This window comes from Phascolarctos cinereus, unplaced genomic scaffold (assembly GCF_003287225.1).
Source record: "Phascolarctos cinereus isolate Bilbo 61053 unplaced genomic scaffold, phaCin_HiC Scaffold_7;HRSCAF=346, whole genome shotgun sequence".
Taxonomy (NCBI): domain Eukaryota; kingdom Metazoa; phylum Chordata; class Mammalia; order Diprotodontia; family Phascolarctidae; genus Phascolarctos; species Phascolarctos cinereus.
The window spans coordinates 171,840,541-171,860,489 of NW_027556180.1; the positions used below are offsets into that span (position 1 = coordinate 171,840,541).

Below are 19,949 nucleotides of genomic sequence, written 5' to 3' on the forward strand. Positions count from 1 at the left end.
CTTGTCCTGGCTGTGTGACCTTTGGCAAATCATTTCACATCTCTGGGCCTCAGTTTTCTCATTTGCAACAATAATAACCAACATATATACCAAGTGGCTGAAAGTCAGCAAGACACTTTACAGATATCTCCTTTGAGCTTCACCAAAATCATCTCAGAGAGGAACTAGAAGTATTATTATCCCCATTTTACAGATGAGAAAACAACTGAGGCTCAGAGAGGTTCATCAATTTGCTTGTATTAGCAAATGTCAGAGTTGGGCTCTGAAGATTTTTGGAACTGATTGTGAGACATGGCAGATGCTGGTAAAGGATCACCCAACATGGCAAGTCCTCATCAAAGAATTTGCTGTGCTTTGTGAGAAAAGCAGAATTGAAGAAGCTCGAAACAAACTTGAGATGAACAAATTTAGAGAACGTCCACATGGATGATTTGTGCCTGACCTGTGGTAGGGCATTTCAAGCTCACATTGGTCTGATCAGCCACAGTCAGATGCACCGTAACTTGATTCTAACATGCTGATGTCATTTTGGTCCTCTTCGAGAAGGAAGGACAATAACCAAATGCCAGGGCTGAGGATTTGAACCAAGGGCTTCCTGATTGCAAGCCTAGGACCAGATCCATAGTTGCATTAGGCTAGTGCAGAGCTTCTTAATCTTTTTTGTATCTTGGACTGCTTCGTCAGTTTGGAGAAGCCTCTTCTCAGAATAATTGTTTTAAATGCATATGGTAAAATACATACGATTACAAACTAAACCAAATTTACAGAAACACAGTTATTGAAATTGTTTGTTTTTAATTCATGAACCCTGAGTTAAAAACACCTGGTCTAGGGGATCTCTAAGATTCCTTCCAGATCTAAGTCAAATACATTTCCACAACCATCTTATTTTAAGTGTCGCCATCTCATTAACAAGGCTCTCTGGACATGTTCAGTAAAGAAATTCTCTCAGCTGGCAACCTGCCTCACCACATATCCATTCCGTAGCCAGAAACATCTCAGAAAGGTTCCAGTGCAGTCAGAGCCCCCATATAGCTACTCATAACATTTGCCTGGATTTTTCTTCATCTATCTACAGTGTGAAGCGGTTGATTAAATCCAAGTAAGTACAGGAATTCTTAATCTGGATTCTGTGAAATAACTTTTGTTTTTAATACTTTCATAAATAGATTTCAATATAATTGTTTTCCTATTGTAATCCTTTGGATTTTATTTTATGCATTTCAAAACATTTCTGAGAAGGGGTCCATAGACTTCACCAATCCATCAAAGAGGTACATGACACAAAAAGAGTTAACAGCCTCTGGTCAAGCAAGTTATAGAAAGAGGGGCAATGATAGGAGCCACCCTAGAGAGGTCTCTGTTCCAGCTTAGCTACTTAGAAATAGTTTATGGCTGAAATAGGAGGTTATTTAAAGGGATTGATTAAAGTAGTTTACATGTATTTCTCTTCAACAGGGACTTGAGATTTTTGTCTTACTCTGTTTTTTATGCCTCTGTCTCAATATGTGACAGCTAGGTGGCACAGTGGATAGAGTGCCAGGCCTGGAGTCAGGAAGACCTGAGTTCAAATTTGACCTCAGCCACTTAATAGCTAAACCCTGTTTGCCTCAGTGTCTCATTCCTGTAAAATGAACTAGAAAAGGAAATGGTAAACCACTCCAGTATTTTTGCCAAGAAAACCCCAAATGGGGCCACAAAGAGTCAGACACAACTGAAATGACTGAACAATAACAACAAACGTCAATATGAACTCTTAGGTTAATGCTTCTTTAAGGTCAGTGTCTCCGGTTTTCCAGAGTGCTCTATATCCAATAAATGGCTTAATAACGATTGAAATCAGGGGTTCCTAACCTAGTGTCCCTGAATACTACAGTACGGTTGAAACCTAGCATTAGGTTTCAGAGTCCATGAACTTGGATGGAAAAAAATACATCTTTATTTTCAATGGCCTTTAACTAAAATTCAGTACTTCCTTCAACTACTTAAAAACATTCTTCTGAGAAGAGTGCCATAGGATTCACCAGACTACTAAAGGGATCGATGATTAAAAAAAGAAAAAAGAAAAAGTTAAGATCTCCTGATTTAGAGGATTGCAGACTGCTAGGGTAGAATAAGGAAAAGAGCATGAGTCTCAGGACCAAAATAAAAGAGAGATTTCAGCTTCAAGTGGGTTCATTCCGGCCTTAACAACCATCAGCCCTGGATTACTTCTACCATCCACTGCTTCAGGTGTCTCAGCTCCTAATCACCAGCTGTGGGAGCAAAGCTGGAGAAAATCACTAACTGGATCCACAACAGATTTAAGTTACATGACCTCAAGTGGGCCCTCACAACAGCAAGGCAACCCTTTTACAATTCTCTAATTGACTTATTATCCCATTCACTTCAATGGCTTTTCCAAATCTTTTCATCCCTCCTCAACTTTCCAAAGTTCTCCACCTTCTCAGATAAGACCCTTGCCTCGTATTTTACTGAAAAAGTTGAGGCCATTCCCCACAAGCTCCCTCTTCTCCTCTTCTCTGCATTTTATATCATCAAGATGCTTTCTGCCAGCATGTCCTCCTCACCCCTCATGTTTAGAGCTGACTCTTCTTGCCAAAGCAAACCCCTCTATCTGCACAAGTGAGTACATTCCATCCTTTCTCCCGTAGATTTTCTTTATCATTCCTGCTCTGTCACTATCTTCAGTCTCTCCTTGTCTATTGGCTGCTTCCCTACTGCCAACAAACACGACTGTCTCCTCCATCCTCAACAGATCTTCACTTCATCCATCCATTCTCCTCCTAGCTATTGTCCCATATCTCTCCTACCTTTCTCTCCTTAAGAAGGTTATTTACAATTGGTGCCTTCTCCACTACTTTTCACCTCATTCTCTTCTTAACTCTCTATAGTCTTAGCCTCAACATTCAGTCAAAACTGGTGTCTCCAAAGTTGCTAATGATCTCTTAATCATCAAATCAAATGGCCTTTTCTTAATCCTCAACCTTTTTGATCTCTCTGTAGCCTCTGACACCCTCTTCTTCTTAATACTCTCTTCTCTCTAGGTTTTTGAGACACTTCGCCACTCTACCTATCTGACCACTTCTTCTCAGTCTCCTTTGCTGGATCAATCACTAACCATAGGTGTCCCACGGGACTCTCTCTTAGGCCCTCTTCTCTTCTCCCTTTATATTATTTCATTTGATCTCATCAGCTCCCATGGATTCAATTATCAACTACAATGAAGACTGTTGAAATCTATTTAGCCAGCTTAGAATTTTAACTCAGTTCCTTTTACTCCAAATCTAGTACTCTTTCCAATGCACCATTTTTTAAAAGTGAGGGTATAGAGGGTTAGAGACCTCAAATCTACAGGACAGAGCCAAGGATAAAAAAGAGCATTATGTGCTACCCATCCACCTTCCATTCGCACTTTTCCTCCAAAGAGAGTCATTTGTTCTCTTCACCAGGGGGACTTTCCGGCCCTGTCCTAAGACCCTACTGTATCCCTAAGTGGTAGATTACCATTAAAATATATTTTACTGTATATCAGGGTTGGGGAACCTGCTCTATATCCTCTCCTAAAATCAACAGATTCTTTTCCTTGCCTAGACATGGGGATTATTGAATAAGGAAAGAGAAGCATTTAAGGAAAAATTCACCCCATTTCTGATTCAAAGTCATAAGTGCAAAGGCATGTAACAAAATCAACAATAATAGAGAAAATGCACTTTCTGAATACATACCTATGATGGAATCCCTCCTGAACACATCTCTATCAAAAATGTAAAAGGACAAGTGCCGAAAACTCCGAGGAATTTCACAGTAAAAGTCTTCTCCATAAAAGGGACTAGGGAAAAAAATAACAAAATAAACATCATTATAATACATGCTTCATGTGTACTTAATGTTAGAAACCGTAATTAATAAATATTACGAACACATTAAATATTGGAAAATTGGTTATATGCATAAGCAGAAAAGCATTTAAATTCATGTTGTTGGTCAGTCGTTTCTGACTCTTTGTGACCCCATTTGGGGTCTTTACTGGAGTGGTTTGCCATTTCTTTTTTCAGCTAATTTTACAGATGAGGAAACTGAGGCAAACAAGGTTAACTGACTCGCCTAGGGTCACACAGTAAGTGTTTGAGGCCAGATTTGAACTCATGAAGACTGGTTTTCCTGACTGCGGGCCCAATGCTCTCTCTTCACTGTATCACCTAGCTGCCCCATTAAATTCATATTATTTGGGTGTATATCTAAAATATGAACTTTATTCTTGACGTGCTTTAGTTTACATTTTGGAATCAGTTAAAATTTCAGTTAAACCTACAAAGGTAGTGAGGTGGCACAGTAGATAGAGTGCTGGGCCTGGAGTCAGGAAGACCTGAGTTCAAATCTGGTTTCTGATACTTACTATGTGACCTTGGGCAAGTCGCTTAACCTTAGTCAGCCTTACTTTTTCAACTGTAAGATTGACATAATAATAGCACCTACATTAAAAGGTTGTTGTGAGAATCAAATGAGACATTTATTAAGTGCTTAGTGCATTACCTGGAACATAGTTGGTGCTTAATCAATGCTTATTCTCCTTGCCTATTCCTTTACAGAAAATACAAAACACATGCAGACCTGAAAAGATTCCCCCAGAGTTCATCTCCATTTCTATAACCTCAAAGTCATATGGCTTCCAAGAACTCAAGTGTGATGTGAATGAATACATTTGTACTACTACATTTGTTCTCTTTGGGCCTACAAGAAGATCAGAATTCTAAACACTGGTTTAGCAGCTGATCCAAAAGCTTCCTAAAATATTCATTCATGTTCATTGGGTCATTTAACCTCATTGCCCAGCCCCAAAAAGAGAGAGAGAGAGAGAGAGAGAGAGAGAGAGAGAGAGAGAGAGAGAGAGAGAGAGAGAGAACGAGAACATAGATGTGCACCTAAGAGTTGATTTAATTCATTGTACATACATGTCCCATCTAAAATCTAGTAACAGCCCTCCTCCAAGTGCAGCAAAGTATAAAAAGGATTTTTTTTTTCATTTTTTAAGACAGGACCAGGGTTCAGATCTCAGTTCTGTTACCACCTTGTACAAGTCACTTAACTTCTTTGGGTCCCAGTTTCTTTTCCCAGAAAAGAGGAACCTGAACTATAGTTATCTTTTCCATAATGAGGAGTTAGGTGCCCAGAGTCCCCAGGATCTGGAAAATCCATGTGAAATTTTTTGGCCCTCCCTTCATACCAGAGAAGAAATCCAAATTATTATATATTAAAAGATAAAATGTTGATATTATATAACATTATACATATATTTTATGCATTTCTGAGTTTCTAAATGTTTTCTGGGTTGTCTGCTGGCCTTTGCATGTCTGTGATTTCTGCAAAACTCCCAAAAAATTCTCGCTTAATTTTTTATGCCAGCCCACAATATAGCAAATCTGCGATGGGGAAAGTTACAATGTAGAAGGGACAACTGTAAATAGCACATTCAATACTATTCAGCTCTGAATCCCATGATTCTTCATTCTACTAATTGAGTTACCTGCCTAGTTTCTCCTTCAGGAAGAAGGGGCTTCCTTCAAGTCCCAGGTAAAATCACACCTTCTGCAAAAAGCCTTTCAATACTAGAACATTCCCTCTGAGACTGCCTCCAATTTACCCTGTTTGTAGCTTTTATATACCTAATTATATGAACGTTGTCCCCTCCACAACAGAATGTGAGCTCTTTATGAGGGCAGGGGCTGTTATGGCCTCTTGATATTCCCATACAAAGGGCATATATCTTCCAAAGAGACTAAGATACCAGTATACAACTTTCTTAGTCATGAACTTCTATAACAGATAATCAAATCTCTTTAGAGTCAATTAATTAAAATTGTATGATTATTTGAATGGAATCTAATGTCTGCTTTTGTTTAGAAAACCATTTCTTTATGGAGAATAAAACTGTTGATGTGAATAAGATAGGGGGGCTGACCCAGGACAATCAATTATGTTGTGCATTTAGAAAAATCAATTTACTTACCAAAAAAAATCTGTAGGTTATGTCAAGAGAATATAAGCTTTGGCAGGTTTTACAAAGCTAGAAAAACTTCAAATACAAGCCCACAGATGAACAAAGGTCTATGTGATAATAGTCTCCTGTCAGTTTCTGAAACTTGGGATCATAGATTTAAAGATGAAAGGAACCTCAAAGACAATGTAGTCCAACCCTTTTATTTTAGAGATGAGGAAACTGGGTCTCTGAAGCCCACAGAGGTTAACTGACTCACCCAAGTCACACAAGTCACATTTCCCCAGTTAATCTTAATTAATAAGATTTACTATATAATTAACTTTCTAGTGAAAAATAGACTGGATGAGTGAGAATTAAATTTATCACTGATTGTACAATAACATGTTAGGTCACTTTGGCTGAGTCACTGTGTACCTAATTTCTCCATCTTTAAAATCAGACTGTACCAAGGACGCTGTAAGATTGTGATAATACACGATTACACACTTAAAGATCTTTGCAAGAATGGTAGCACAGAAATGGATCTTTTTGTTTTTGTTTCATTAAATAAAAAAACTAACAAGAAAAGATGACTCAATACAAAAGTAGGAAAAGAAAAAATGAGAGAATATTTGTAATGTTTGAGTTTTCCTAAAGAAAAGGCATTATCTAATATAGAGCCAATGTAACACAACATAACATATTATAACATAATGTGTTGTTCTTCAGTTGTTTCAGTCATGTCCAACTGTTTGCGACTCCATGGACCTCTGCTCTGGGGTTTCCTTGGCAAAGTTACTGGAGTGGTTTTCCCACTTACTTCTCCAGCAGCAAACAGAGGTTAAGTGACTTGCCCAAGATCACACAACTTAGGACATTTCTGCGGTTGGATTTGAACTCAGGTTTTCCTGACTCCAAGTCCAGTGCTCTATCCACTGCCCAACATAGAGAACTTAACATAACATAACATAACATCTCTCCTGATATTAGATCTCAGTTATCAATGAACAGCAACATATCATGTTTTAATGTTACACTACATTGTGTTATATAGGTATTGTATAAGATAACATCTTTTCTTTAGAAAAACTCAAACATTACAAATATTCTTTTTTTCCTATTCCTGTACTACTTTCTTATGCATAATTTCTCTCCTCTATAGAAACACGAATGCACTTGACTAATGAGTACAGCAGGCTAGTGTTGTAGCAAAGTGTCACATTTCACCATATTTTAGACCTTTCCTGTCACAGATTAAGACCCTTTACCCAATGCTCGCCTTCAACAGGAAAAAGAATAAGAAAATTAGCTTTCTCAAGCATCCAACAAGAACTAGTAATGGTCACTAGGTTTCATAATATCATGACAAAAATAATTATGACTGTAGTTTATAAAAATCTCAGTAGTAAATATTCAGGAAACATGCTGGAACAAATTGCTCATTAAATTAATTAGAGAGAATTGAGCCTCATTAATTTTTCTCACCAAGGAAATCTTGCTTTTAACACCATTAACAATAAAACCTTAAGCACTGAGAAATTAGTCCAAGATAAATACGGAAAACTATCAAGATGGATGAATAGCTAATAGTAATATTTAATAACAAACCACAAAATATTTATTTGGTTGTACTGTATAAGAACTGGTGTACTCACTACATTTTTTTTTAACATTTCACAGTGATTTGAACATGTTTATGTGAACTTTCTGATTAGGTATTACTATAGTACTTTGTCTTCCACCGAAGTCATCGCCAGATGCCTCACCAGTGGCATGATAGTCATTCTGGGTTTCAAAGCACACGCCTTATCAAGACAGCAAGGCTCAGAGGAAGAACCCAGTGATGAAATAATATTTCTAAAAAGTGCTTAGCACAATGCCTGGCACACAGTAAATATTATTTAAATGTTAGCTTTTAGGGGCAGAGCCAAGATGGCAGAGTGAAAGCAGTGACTTGCTTGAGCTCTCCTCCACACCCCTCCAAATACTCACAAAAAATGGCTCTAAACAAATTCTGAAGCAGCAGAACCCACAAAAAGACAGAGTGAAACAAATTTCCAGCCCAAGACAACCTGGATGATTGATCACAAAGGTGTATCGCGCCAGGCTGGGAGCACAGTGCAGTGCGGCATGGGCGCGCAGGCCGCAGGGAACCTGGAGCAGGCCTCAGAGGACTGAATCTCGAGCAGCTGTGGAGGTTTCCAGACTCCTCAATCCACGACTGCCAAAGATAACTTAGAAGGTCAGTGGGAAAAGTCTGTTTCTGTGGGTGCTAAGACAGGAAGGTGGGGTTTCAGCTCCATTCCCCAAGAGTGGGGCCCTGGGAGGGGGGCAGCTGCTTCCCAAGCTTCTGGCCCACAGACTGAGGGAGAATCCAGTGGCTGATCAGAGAGGGATTGCAGGGGTCTCTTTGCCAGTGCTGAGGCAGGAATCTCTTGCTTTGCCCGTGTGTGGATCTGGGTCACAGTTCTGGGCAGCAGTGCTGGGGTGAGGAGGAACGCTGGCATGGTGGAGCTTGTAGTGGCTGTGGAGAGGAACCCTGCCTCACAGTTACAGGACAGAAAGGAATATTTGTGGTCACAGGCCAGGAAAGGAGTAAACACCTTGCCCCTTATCATACCACCTTGGAAGAACTGAAAATTTACAGGGCCCTACAAGTATCTCTGAAAACAGCTGTACAAACCCCGAAGCTTGGGACAGTACATTCCCACATTGGAAGCAGACTCTTACCTTAACAAAGAGTTTAAAACTCAAGTAATTGGCTGGGATCATGAGCAAAAAAAGTCAGACTATATTATCTTACTTTGGTGAAAAGAAGATCAAAATATACAACCAGAAGAAGACAACAAAGTCAAAGCTCCTACATCCAAAGCCTCCAAGAAAAATATGAATCAGTCCCAGGCCTTGGAAGAGCTCAAAAGGGATTTTGAGAAGCAAGTAAGGGAAGTAGAGGAAAAACTGGGAAGAGAAATGAGAGTGATGCAAGAAAATCATGAAAAACAAGTCAACAGCTTGCTAAAGGAGACCCAAAAAAATACTGAAGAAAATAACACCTTAAAAAAAGCCTAACCCAAATGGCAAAAAGGTCCAAAAAGCCAATGAGGAGAAAATGCCCTAAAAAGAAAATTGGCCAAATGGAAAAGGAAGTCCAAAAGATTACTGAAGAAAATACTTCCTTAAAAATTAGAATAGAGCAATTGGAAGATAGTGACTTTATGAGAAATCAAGACACTGTAAAACAAATCCAAAAGAATGAAAAATTAGAAAACAATGTGAAATATCTCATTGGAAAATAGATCCAGGAGAGAGAATTTAAAAATTATTGGACTATCTGAAAGCCATGATCAAAAAAAGAGCCTAGACATCATCTTTCAAGAAATTATCAAGGAAAACTGCCCTGATATTTGAACCAGAGGGCAAAATAGAAATTGAAAGAATCCACAGATCTCCTCCTGAAAGAGATCCCCAAAGGAAAACTCCTAGGAATATTATAGCCAAATTCCAGAGTTCCCAGGTCAAGGAGAAAATATTACAAGCTGCCAGAAGGAAACAATTCAAGTACTGTGGAAACACAATCAGGATAACACAAGATTTAGCACCTTCTACATTAAAGGACTGCGGGGCATGGAATATAATATTCCGGAAGGCAAAGGAGATAGGATTACAACCAAGAATCACCTACCCAGCAAAACTGAGTATAATCCTTCAGGGGAAAAAATGGTCATTCAGTGAAATAGAGGACTTTCAAGCATTCTGATGAAAAGACCAGAGCTGAATAGAAAATTTGACTTTCAAATACAGGACTCAAGTGGAACATGAAGAGGTAAACAGGAAAGAGAAATCATAAGAGACTTATTAAGATTGAACTGTTTACATTCCTGCATGGAAAGATGATATTTATAACTCATGAGACTTTGTCAGTATTAGGGTAGTTGGAGGAAAAAAATTATATGTATGTATAGAGATAGATAGAGGGCACAGGGTGAGTTGAAGATTAAGGGGTCATATCTGGAGAATAAAATTAAGGGATGAGAGAGGATTATCTGGAGAAGAAGAAAGGGAGAGGTAGAATGGGGTAAATTATCTCACAAAAAAAAACAGAAAAGAAAAGTCTCTCAGTGGAGGGGAAAGGGGAAGGTGAGAGGGAATGATGAATCTTATTCTCATAGGATTTGGCTTAAGGAGGGAATAACATACACATTCAATTGGGTATGGAAATCTGTCTTACCCTACAGGAAAATAGGGGGAGAAGGGGACAAGAGAGCAGGGGGATGATAGAGAGGAGGGCAGACTGGGAAAGGGGGTAATCGAGGGACAGGGTCAAAAGAAAGAATAGAATAAATGGGAGGGCAGGATAGGATTAAGGGAAATAGAGTTAGTTTTTCACAACATGTCTCCTATGGAAGTGTTTTGCATAACTGCACATGTACAACCTATATTGAGCTGCTTGCCTTTTCAATGAGGGTGGGTGGGGAGGGAGGAAGAGAGAGAAAATTTGAACTAAAGTTTTAAAAACATATGTTCAAAAAAAATGTTTTCACATGCTACTGGGAAATAAGAAATATAGGAAATGGGGTCTATCCTGCCCTACAGGAAAATAGAAGGGGAAGGGGATAAGAGAAGGGGAGAGAGATAGAAGAGAGGACAAACTAGGGGAAGGGATATTCAGAATGCAGACATCTTGGGGTGGGGGGAGGGGAGATGGGGTGAAAATTTGGAACTCAAAAACTTGTGGAAGTGAATGTTGAAAACTAAAAATAAATAAATTTGTATTTAAAATAAATAAATGTTAGCTTTTATTATTATTGTTACTACTACAGTTATCCCTTCCATATCACGACTTTCCCCATTGTAGTTTTGATATATCATGGGTAGGCACAAGAAATTAAATGGGAATTTGGGGGGAGTTTTGCAGAAGCCACAGATGATACGTGAAGGCCAGTAGATGACAGAAAAAGTTTAGAAACTCAGAAATACATAAAATATGTATAGTATTGTATAATATCAACATACTTTATTTTTTAATGCCATAATAATTCAGACTTCTTTGGTAGGCAGGGAGTGCCAAAAAATTTTACATAAATTTTCAAATCACGGGGGTACTGTGCCCCTAATGCCTGCGATGTGGAAGGGTTAACTATATACATCTTTAGTCTTAAGATCAGTTTAATTAAGTTTAAAGAGGCTTATCAACAGAAGGCTGGCCACAAGGTAGTAACTTTTTTTTTAGTAGTATCAGAGTCAGATGTCCAACTAAGGAACAGAGAATTTGTAATTCATTATCAGCAGAGGGAGTATTCACATCCAAGGTGTATTCACATCTATGAAATTATAGATGCTCAAAGTATATTTTTAAAAGAAATGTGCATTTACTTTTAAAACCTAATTCTCAATCATCACAGTCTTACAGTGTCCTTGGTAGGGTTTGATTTTAAAGATGGAGAAATCAGGTACACAGTGACTTAGCCAAGGTGACCTCACATGTTACTATACATCATGGCATGAAGGCAAGATTGTCTTCTTGAAGATGTTATCAAAAGATCTCAAGTTATGGAGGGTTTTATAAAACTAGAAAGGCTTCAAATATGGACCCAGCAACAGACTCAGAGGACTGTTATCAGAGGATTAGCTTACTCAAGTACCAATGTACTCATCAATGGTCAATGGAAAAGTTGGCCACCAGAGTGATTAAATGTTTCCTCTTCAAGGAAATCAATGAGAGTTAATGAAATATGTTTTAGATGAGCCATGCCAACAAAACCACAGATTTCTAAACTCTTGAGGTATCATTTCTGTACACTCTATGTAGAAGCAGTACCCACACTAAAGAAGTCACAGATCTTTTGGAGTATCAAATTCCTTAATTATAAGAAACTTATAAGATTACTTTACAAAAATCCCATTTTATAGGTAATGCAAACAGAACCCTGTGTCAGAGTCGGGCAAACTCTACTAATCAGGTTAGACAAATTCCCACAATTCTAGGCCTTTAGAAAGAGATCTGGAGTCTATAGCACACTATTGCTCCATCCCAGGGCTGTAACTAAGGCAGGGTAAGTAGGATGTTGCCTCAGGGCATCAAAAGTTAGAAGGCATAAATAGTATTTATACTCCTCCAGCAGGTAGAAACAATTGTGCTCAAAACATTACTGAGAATGATTACTAAAACAGAAAGCTATCAGATTGTGCGTTCTCCTCCATCCAGCCTTGGCAAGGAGGAGAAATAGGGAAGTTCAACATCATGGGGGCCAGTGTCCTGGGATCTCTAGCTCCCTACCACATGGAGCTATCACAGAGTTCCCCTCCTGATTAGGGCCTTACGATCCTGATTTCCAGGTCTTTCCCACCTGAATTTTCTTTTCTTTCTTTTTTTTTTTTCTGTGAAGCAATCGGGGTTAAGTGACTTGCCAGGGTCACATAGCTAGTTAAATGTCAAGTGTCTGAGGCCAGATTTGAATCCAGGTCCTCCTGACTCCAAGGCTGGAGCTCTACACCTAGCTGCCACTCCCACCTAAATTTTCTGAAAACACTGATTGTTCCAAGTACCAGAATTTCTAGTGAAAGCTTTGTTTCCTGCCTCATCTCCAGAAATGTTTATACATACATACATACATACATATGTATATATGTGTATGTATGTATGCATGTATATATGTGTGTGCACATATATGTACTATGTATGTATGTACATGTATGTTTATATACACCGTGTGTGTGTGTGTGTGTGTGTGTGTGTGTGTGTGTGTGTGTGTAGCCTTCCTCTTTGGGTTAGTACAACCTTGCCATGTTTACTCAACATAAGCATTTTCTAGCTATACTACACTTTTCATCACTGAAACAAGTATTTATTAAGCATGGCCTATCTACTATGTGCCAGGTACTGTACAAGGTGCTAGGGATAGAAATACAAAGAATAAAACAATCCCTACTCCCAAGGAATTTATATTCTAATGAGGATGACCATGAGTGCATATAAAAACATATACAGCATAAATATAAAATGGATAAATACAAAAGTAGTTAAACAAAGGATACTTTGGGAAAGAGGACACTAGGAGACATTAGGATCCACTAAGCTTTCATGCAGAAGATGGTACCTGAGCTATATCTTAAAGAATGAGAGGAACATTATAAGGCAGAGGTAAGGAGAATGTGCATAATACGCACGTAGGACTACTAATGCAAAGGTGTGGTGTCAGGAGATGAAACAGAGAAGCATGTGTTCCTCCATGTGCGAGGAACAGAGAAAAAATCAGTTTGCCTCGATCACAGTATGACAGAGAAGATTAATGGCCAATGAAGCTGGAAAGATAGGTTAGGACCAGGTGATGTTGGGCTTTAAAAGCTAAACACAGGAATTTATATTTAATACTAGGGGCAATAAGAAGCCACTGGAGATGGTTGAATAGGGAAATCACAGGGTCAGATCTGCATTTACACAAAAGTATTTTCACAGCAATGTGCAGGACCAACTGGAATAAAACTTGAGGCATCATTTCTTTCCTCCACTAAAGCCAACTTCTGATGCCTCATTGGGTGACAAGGTTGACCATGGGTAGTTGAAGGTTATTCCAATGGAGCACAAGCTTTGGAAGGGCTTATCAAGATAGAAATGGTTCAAGTAAGGGCCAAAAAATGGACCACTTGTCTATCATTTGAGGATCAACCTAGCTAAATTGAGAGGTTTTCTTCAGGTTGGCCAGAGTAATGTGTTGTTGTAGTTGCTTTGGCCAGAGGAACTCACAAAGATATCAATCATTAAGTTATGGAAGGGGATTGTAAGTTATTCCCATAAATCAGAGGTCATTAACCTGAGGTCCACACATTTAAAAAAATATCTATTTTGACAACTGTATTTCAATTGGTTTCCTTTATAATACTATGTATTTGATTTTATGCATTTAAAACACTATTCTGTGGCGCAGTGGATAGAGCACTGGCCCTGGAGTCAGGAGGCCCTGAGTTCAAATTTGGCCTCAGACACGTAATATGTCCTAGCTGTGTGACTCTGGGAAAGTCACTTAACCCAATTGCCTCACTAAAAAACAAACAAACAAAAAAACATTATTCTGAGAAATCCTTAGTTTCACCAGACTGCCAATGGGGTCCGTGACACAAAGAAGATTAATAACTCAGTCCATAGACAGACTACCCACACTAACAAAATCGTGGATACTTAAAGCACCATTTCTTTACACATATTTACAACAAATATGTAGTGTTAACAGGGTAAGACAGCAAGGAGAATTATTAGTATTTTTTTTAAAGTAAAAAGATGTGTATCCCTGTTCTAGTGTGTCCTTGAAAATAACTTCTGAAAAGCTACTTTTCAAGGTCACCTCCAAAGAAAAATGAGCTGATAGCCTGTAGGTGCCTGCCTTATCTCCCATGGTGACATATTTTTTTCAGCCAAGCACAGGTTTCCATTCCATTCAACACAACCCCCATTGAAGAAGGGGAAGGAAAAAGATGAAATGCTCAGGACTAATATGAAAGATGTCTGATGAGACAGGGAAGGGAAAAGGCACCAATAGGGGATACACAAACACTCTGACGTATAATTGCTTTGAGTAAGAAAAGCAAGGCATAGGTGGGAAGTCTTCCTTTGACATGGCAGAATATACCACAGGTGACAAAACAGTGCTACAAAATACTGAGTGAAAGTGGGCTGTATGCAGGAATCTTCTATTAATGGGGTCCCAAAAATAGTCATGGGCAGACACAGAATTAGAGTAGGCAAAGGAGTCAGTTAGTAGGATGCAATGACGAACACTTTTTACTACCTTTTATAACTGAATATATTTCTGATACCAGTAGAGTCTACTCTCTGTGGCATGTATGCATTTATTTTCTGATGATATATTACAGTGAAGGCTCAAAGTTTCTAGTGGGCAGCAATGTATTAGCTGACAGCACAAACCGTCAAATCTTGCCTAAGGTGCACAAATGTCTTGCCCCAGTACTCATGACAGGACACATCAAATTACAAATAAACGGAGGTGATGGGACTTTGAGTTTAGCTGGGCTGGAGCAGCAAATGCCCCGGTCTAGTGACAGCCCAGATTAACTATAACAAATACAGGCACTTTGGAAAAGTTTTGAAGACATACCAGGTAACAGGTACTGTGATCTCAAATAACATAGGCATAGATTTATTCCACTAGTTCTTTTTTGTGAACCTAAATCTAGAGGACGTTAAATAGGTATTTTGTTGTTAGTGTTGAATCATGTCCAATTCTTCATGACCCCATTTGGGGTTTTCTTGGCAAAGATACTGGAGCAGTTTGCCATTTTCTTTTCCAGTTCATTTTACAGATGAGGAAACTGAGGCAAACAGGATTAACCAATTTGGCCAGGATCATACAGCTAGTAAACATTTGAAGCCAGATTTGAACTCAGGTCTTCCTGACTCCAGGCCTATTACTCTATCCACTGTACCACCTAGCTGCCCCAAAGTATTACATGCTTTTTAAGCAAATGCTGAGAGAGGGGTATCCTAAAATTCCAATTTGAGAGTGAAAATGTAGCATAAAGCCATCCTAGGTTTCAATATTCAGGAGCAAGAAACACACACACACACACACACACACACACACACACACACGCACACGCACACGCACAACATAATCAAGGAAACAATCTGCACAACGGCCACAATAATGTAAAAGAAAAATCTACCAAAAGATTTCAGATCTCAGATCAATGCAGTGACTAAACCTGACTCCAGAACATCTGTTGCTTAAATAGACCTCTCTCCTCTCAGCAGAGAAGCAGTAGATCAAAGGTATCGAACAAGGCATATCCTAGCAAATAGAGTACAGACCTTAGTTTCTTCATCTATAAAACATGGTGTTTGGACTTGCCAACCTCTACAGTTCCTTTGAACTCTAGGTAGCACAATGGATAGAGAATGAGACCTGGAGTCAAGGAAGACCTGGGTTCAAATGCAGCCTCAGACACTTACTAGCCATGTGATCCTGGGCAAGTCACTTAACCTGTCTGCCTCAGTTTCCTCATCTGTAAGATTGGAATAATAATGGCAGCTCCCAGGGTTGTTCTGAGGAGATCAAATGAGATAATACTTGTAAAACATTTAGTATAATTCAGTATTATCATTATAAGTCTTTGATCCTATGTTTTGCTTAACTATACTTAAAAGGAGGATTGTATTAGGGTGACGGGAGGGAGGATAATCCAGAAATGACAGTGATGCTAAGACAATCATCAGTAACACTTCAAAAAAAATCATTGCTTTAAGCCATTGCCTTCTTTGCTCTCCTAGACAGATACTGAACTTTAAACACATGCTTGTCTAGTCAAATAAACCTCTTACCAAAGTGTTAGAACAAGATCTTGCTTTCCAAAAGATCAGATTCTTAGATATCTATACAGTATCAAACACAGGCAAAGATTCACCAAGTAATCATGGATTAGAAAACAGACAATACAATGCCTGATTACAACAGAATAAGAATTTTTTTTTGGTTTCCTGTAATACTGGTATTAAAACAAGATCCATACCATATAACTCACTGCAAAAGTATCTGTGCCCTTTTTATTGCATTTCCCATGCAGGACATGCTTTTCCCTTCAGAGGACTGGCTTACAGAGATTAAAAAGCTCTGCTTCTGATCCCATAGAGCTTGTGTAACAAACAGTCATACTATCAGAAGAAATATTACAGTGGTTCTGCCACACACTCTACGTCATAACCGTACTAGACTTCTTACTGTTCCTCTCGCACAACATTCTATCTTCCCTCTCAGTGCCTCTGTTCAGGCTCCCTGTCACCCCCTGCATGGGATTCAATCCCATACCACAGGAACTTCTTAGAATCCCATCTTCTTCAAAGCTCAGCTCAAATGTTATCTCTTACATGAGGCCTTTCTCTCTATAGAGGCCTCCCCCTCCCAAAAAATGAACTTGTATTTACTTTGAACTTATTGATTTGAATTGTATTTATTTTAATTTGTTATATTTATTTAAATGTATTTATTTGAATTGCATCTACTTTGAATTTATTTGAAGTATTAGAATTATTTATTTGAATTTATTATATTTTTATTTCATTTAATTATATTCAAATTCATTTTATCTATTTAAATTTATTTGAATCATATTTTACTTTGAATTTATTTGTCTGAATTGTATTTATTTATTTGAATTTATTATATTTTATTTTATTATATTTCTCTGAATTGAATTTATTTATATGTGTACATATGTGTTGGTAGGTGTTTTTTTTTTCTTCTCATAAAATGTAAGTTCCTTGAGGGCAGGGACTATTTCATTTTCATATCCCTAGGGCCCAGCACAATGCCTAGTACATAGAAAGTACCTAATAAATACCTACTGGTAGACTGTTATCCAAATGACTTTCTTTCCAAAAGTTACTATAGTTTTCTAAACACTATTAAATTTGCTTTTCTCCCTCTACAATTTGAAGCCATGCTGGCCATCTTTACCCTCAGGCATCTGACTTTCTTTCCAAAAGTTACTATAGTTTATTGAAAACTATTAAATTAATTTCCTTCCCTACGAAATGTGACTTATCCTTCTGGTAATCCTAGCCATCTTTATCCACAAGTACCATATTCCAATTCATCACACCTCATCAATTTCTCTCCCACTGTAAACATAATATATCATAGCTAAACATCAAATCTGATAGTAGAAGGACACTAAAGACAATCCCCCAGTAATAGGGGTTTACCTAGGATGTCTTGAATTTCCCCATGTCCCCTTAAAAAGAGATAGGGCTGCAAATTCTCAATATAATGACTCAAATCAATCTCAACTTTATGTTCTTATCCGGGAAGGCAGACTCTTTCACATCCTTCAAAACCCACAGGCAGCGCCTACAATTAGAGAAAGGACTGAACTGCCACCGGGGAGAAGAGTTAAAGCTGAAATATGGCATCAGAGGAATGGATGCTACAGAATACAAGGTCATGGACTTTTATATTCTGCCTGTAGCTCTGATTCATAATGGCGAAAAACTCAGCAGAAGCCTAAGCTGCTGCACCTCAGAGACAGAAAGAACTTTAAACCTTCCTTCCCTCTCTATCATCTGATGCTTGGTGGTTTTTGTTTTTTTCTTTCAAAAACTTCATGCATACATACAACTTCACATTCTGGGTGATTCTGTAGAGATTCTCTCTAAAATACTTTTCATCCATCTCCTAGGATGCTGCACTGATCTTTTAACTTAAAATGAAGAAGAATCTGATAGGTTTAAAACATCTTCTTTCTTGAAGAACCAAACCTCTCAGATTAGTATTAATATGAACTCTGTCTATAGTTCTCTAGCCCCCATCCCCCCAAAGTTAGCTGCACAAAACAATATCTTCTTTCTAATGGAATCAAAGGCGCCACACAACCGCTATGAGCTTCCCCTTAAATTACCAGATTAACCTTAGGGTATCTCTTCTAACAGAACTTGCTTTGTCCCAAACCCAGACCTGAGAAGCAGGAGGTCAAACAGCAGTCAAAAATGGCATAATTAATGTCTCAAGCACAATTGTTTCACACTCTCAGCCTTGGGGCTTCAGAACCTTCTTTCCAAATTAAAAAAAAATGCCTCTGAATTGGCTTGCCTCAAACACTGCTATTTGACATAAGGAAATGAATGTATGCCAATAGCATGTAGCTATAGAAGCCATGGAAGAGTGACAAGGTCTCTCTCCTCACCCCTACTCTGCCCTCCCTCAATAATTACTGGAAGAAGTTCAGTTGAAGTTTCACAAAATTAAGTTAACTTCAATCCAAAAAACTTCACACTGAGATCAAACAGAAAGGGAAAACACCTACATTCCTTATCAGCACCAAGAATATATATAGGTAGCACAACTCCTTAAGAACCAGCTTAGATCTCTCAAGGTTCTATATTCGAAATTAAGATTCATACATGTCAAAGAAAAAGAGAAATCACTCATTTTTCCTTTAACTTGTTCAAAGCTGGCACTTGCCCCATACAAAATATCAATTGCTACAATATGAAAACTGTTCATAGTGTGAAGACAGAAAACATTGCTAATTAAAAAAAGGAAAGTTAAATTTTACTAGCTGAATCATGCATTTTGGATTTTTGTTTTGTTTTCCCCAATTCTATCCTAGGTTGCAAAATCCTGCACTTATTTCCCAACATTTGGAGTGGGACAGGGGTGGGCAGTGTTTAGAAGGGTTGCAAAAGCAGGCTTGAGGATTTGGCACTAACACTTTAGAGAGAGACAGCACACTGCGTGATGAATAGTAATGAACCCAAACCAAACCTCTTTGTGAGTGAGGGTGCTGAGTTTTTTTGTTTGTTTGTTTTATTTTTTTTTTACTCTGCCTTCTCTTCTTGAAAGTAAGCACTATTAACATGCCACAGTGAAGTCCACAGCCTCTAGCATTTAGGAGCACAGAATTCATCTCCACAGGGGGAACTGAAGGCCTAAGTTTATGTCCTGGCACGAGTTGGAAGCCAAAAAATAAAAAATTGATTGAATATATGTCTGAGAAAAGGACTTGATGTGAACAATTCCATGCTCGACTAATAAAATGTTCTTAAGACCAACCTGGGAAAAAAAGCCAGACAATATGTACATTAATAGCTAACATTTACATAGCTCTTTAAGGTTTGCAAAGCACTACATACATATGAAAAATCTCATTTTATCCTCACAACAATCTATGAGGTAGGTGCTATTATTATCCCCATTTTACAGATAACTGAGACTAAAACAGGTTAAGTAGAAGTGACTTGCCCAGGATCATGTAGCTAGTAGATGTCTGAGCTAGGATTTGAATCCATACCACCCAGAGCACTCATTGAAATACCATCTGTATTCAAATGCCCTCAGTGAATAAAACAGCAACGTAAATGAAGTACCTTTGATTGGAGTTAGAATGAAATTTAAAGACCATCTATTACAGCCTCCTCATTTTACAGTTGAAGAAACTGAGACTCAGAGAGTTAAGTGATTCA

At 38.3% G+C, this 19,949-nt stretch overlaps 1 protein-coding gene across 2 annotated transcripts in view; it reads right to left on the reverse strand.

Annotated features, from left to right (window-relative positions):
• The window catches only part of RASA3 (RAS p21 protein activator 3), a 289,853-nt gene that overhangs the window by 153,448 nt on the left and 116,456 nt on the right, over positions 1–19,949 (reverse strand). For both annotated transcript variants that reach the window (XM_020965141.2, XM_020965140.2), the window contains exon 3: positions 3,729–3,832. In XM_020965141.2, coding sequence (XP_020820800.1) covers positions 3,729–3,832 — 104 coding nt within the window. The remainder of the gene's footprint in view (positions 1–3,728; positions 3,833–19,949) is intronic.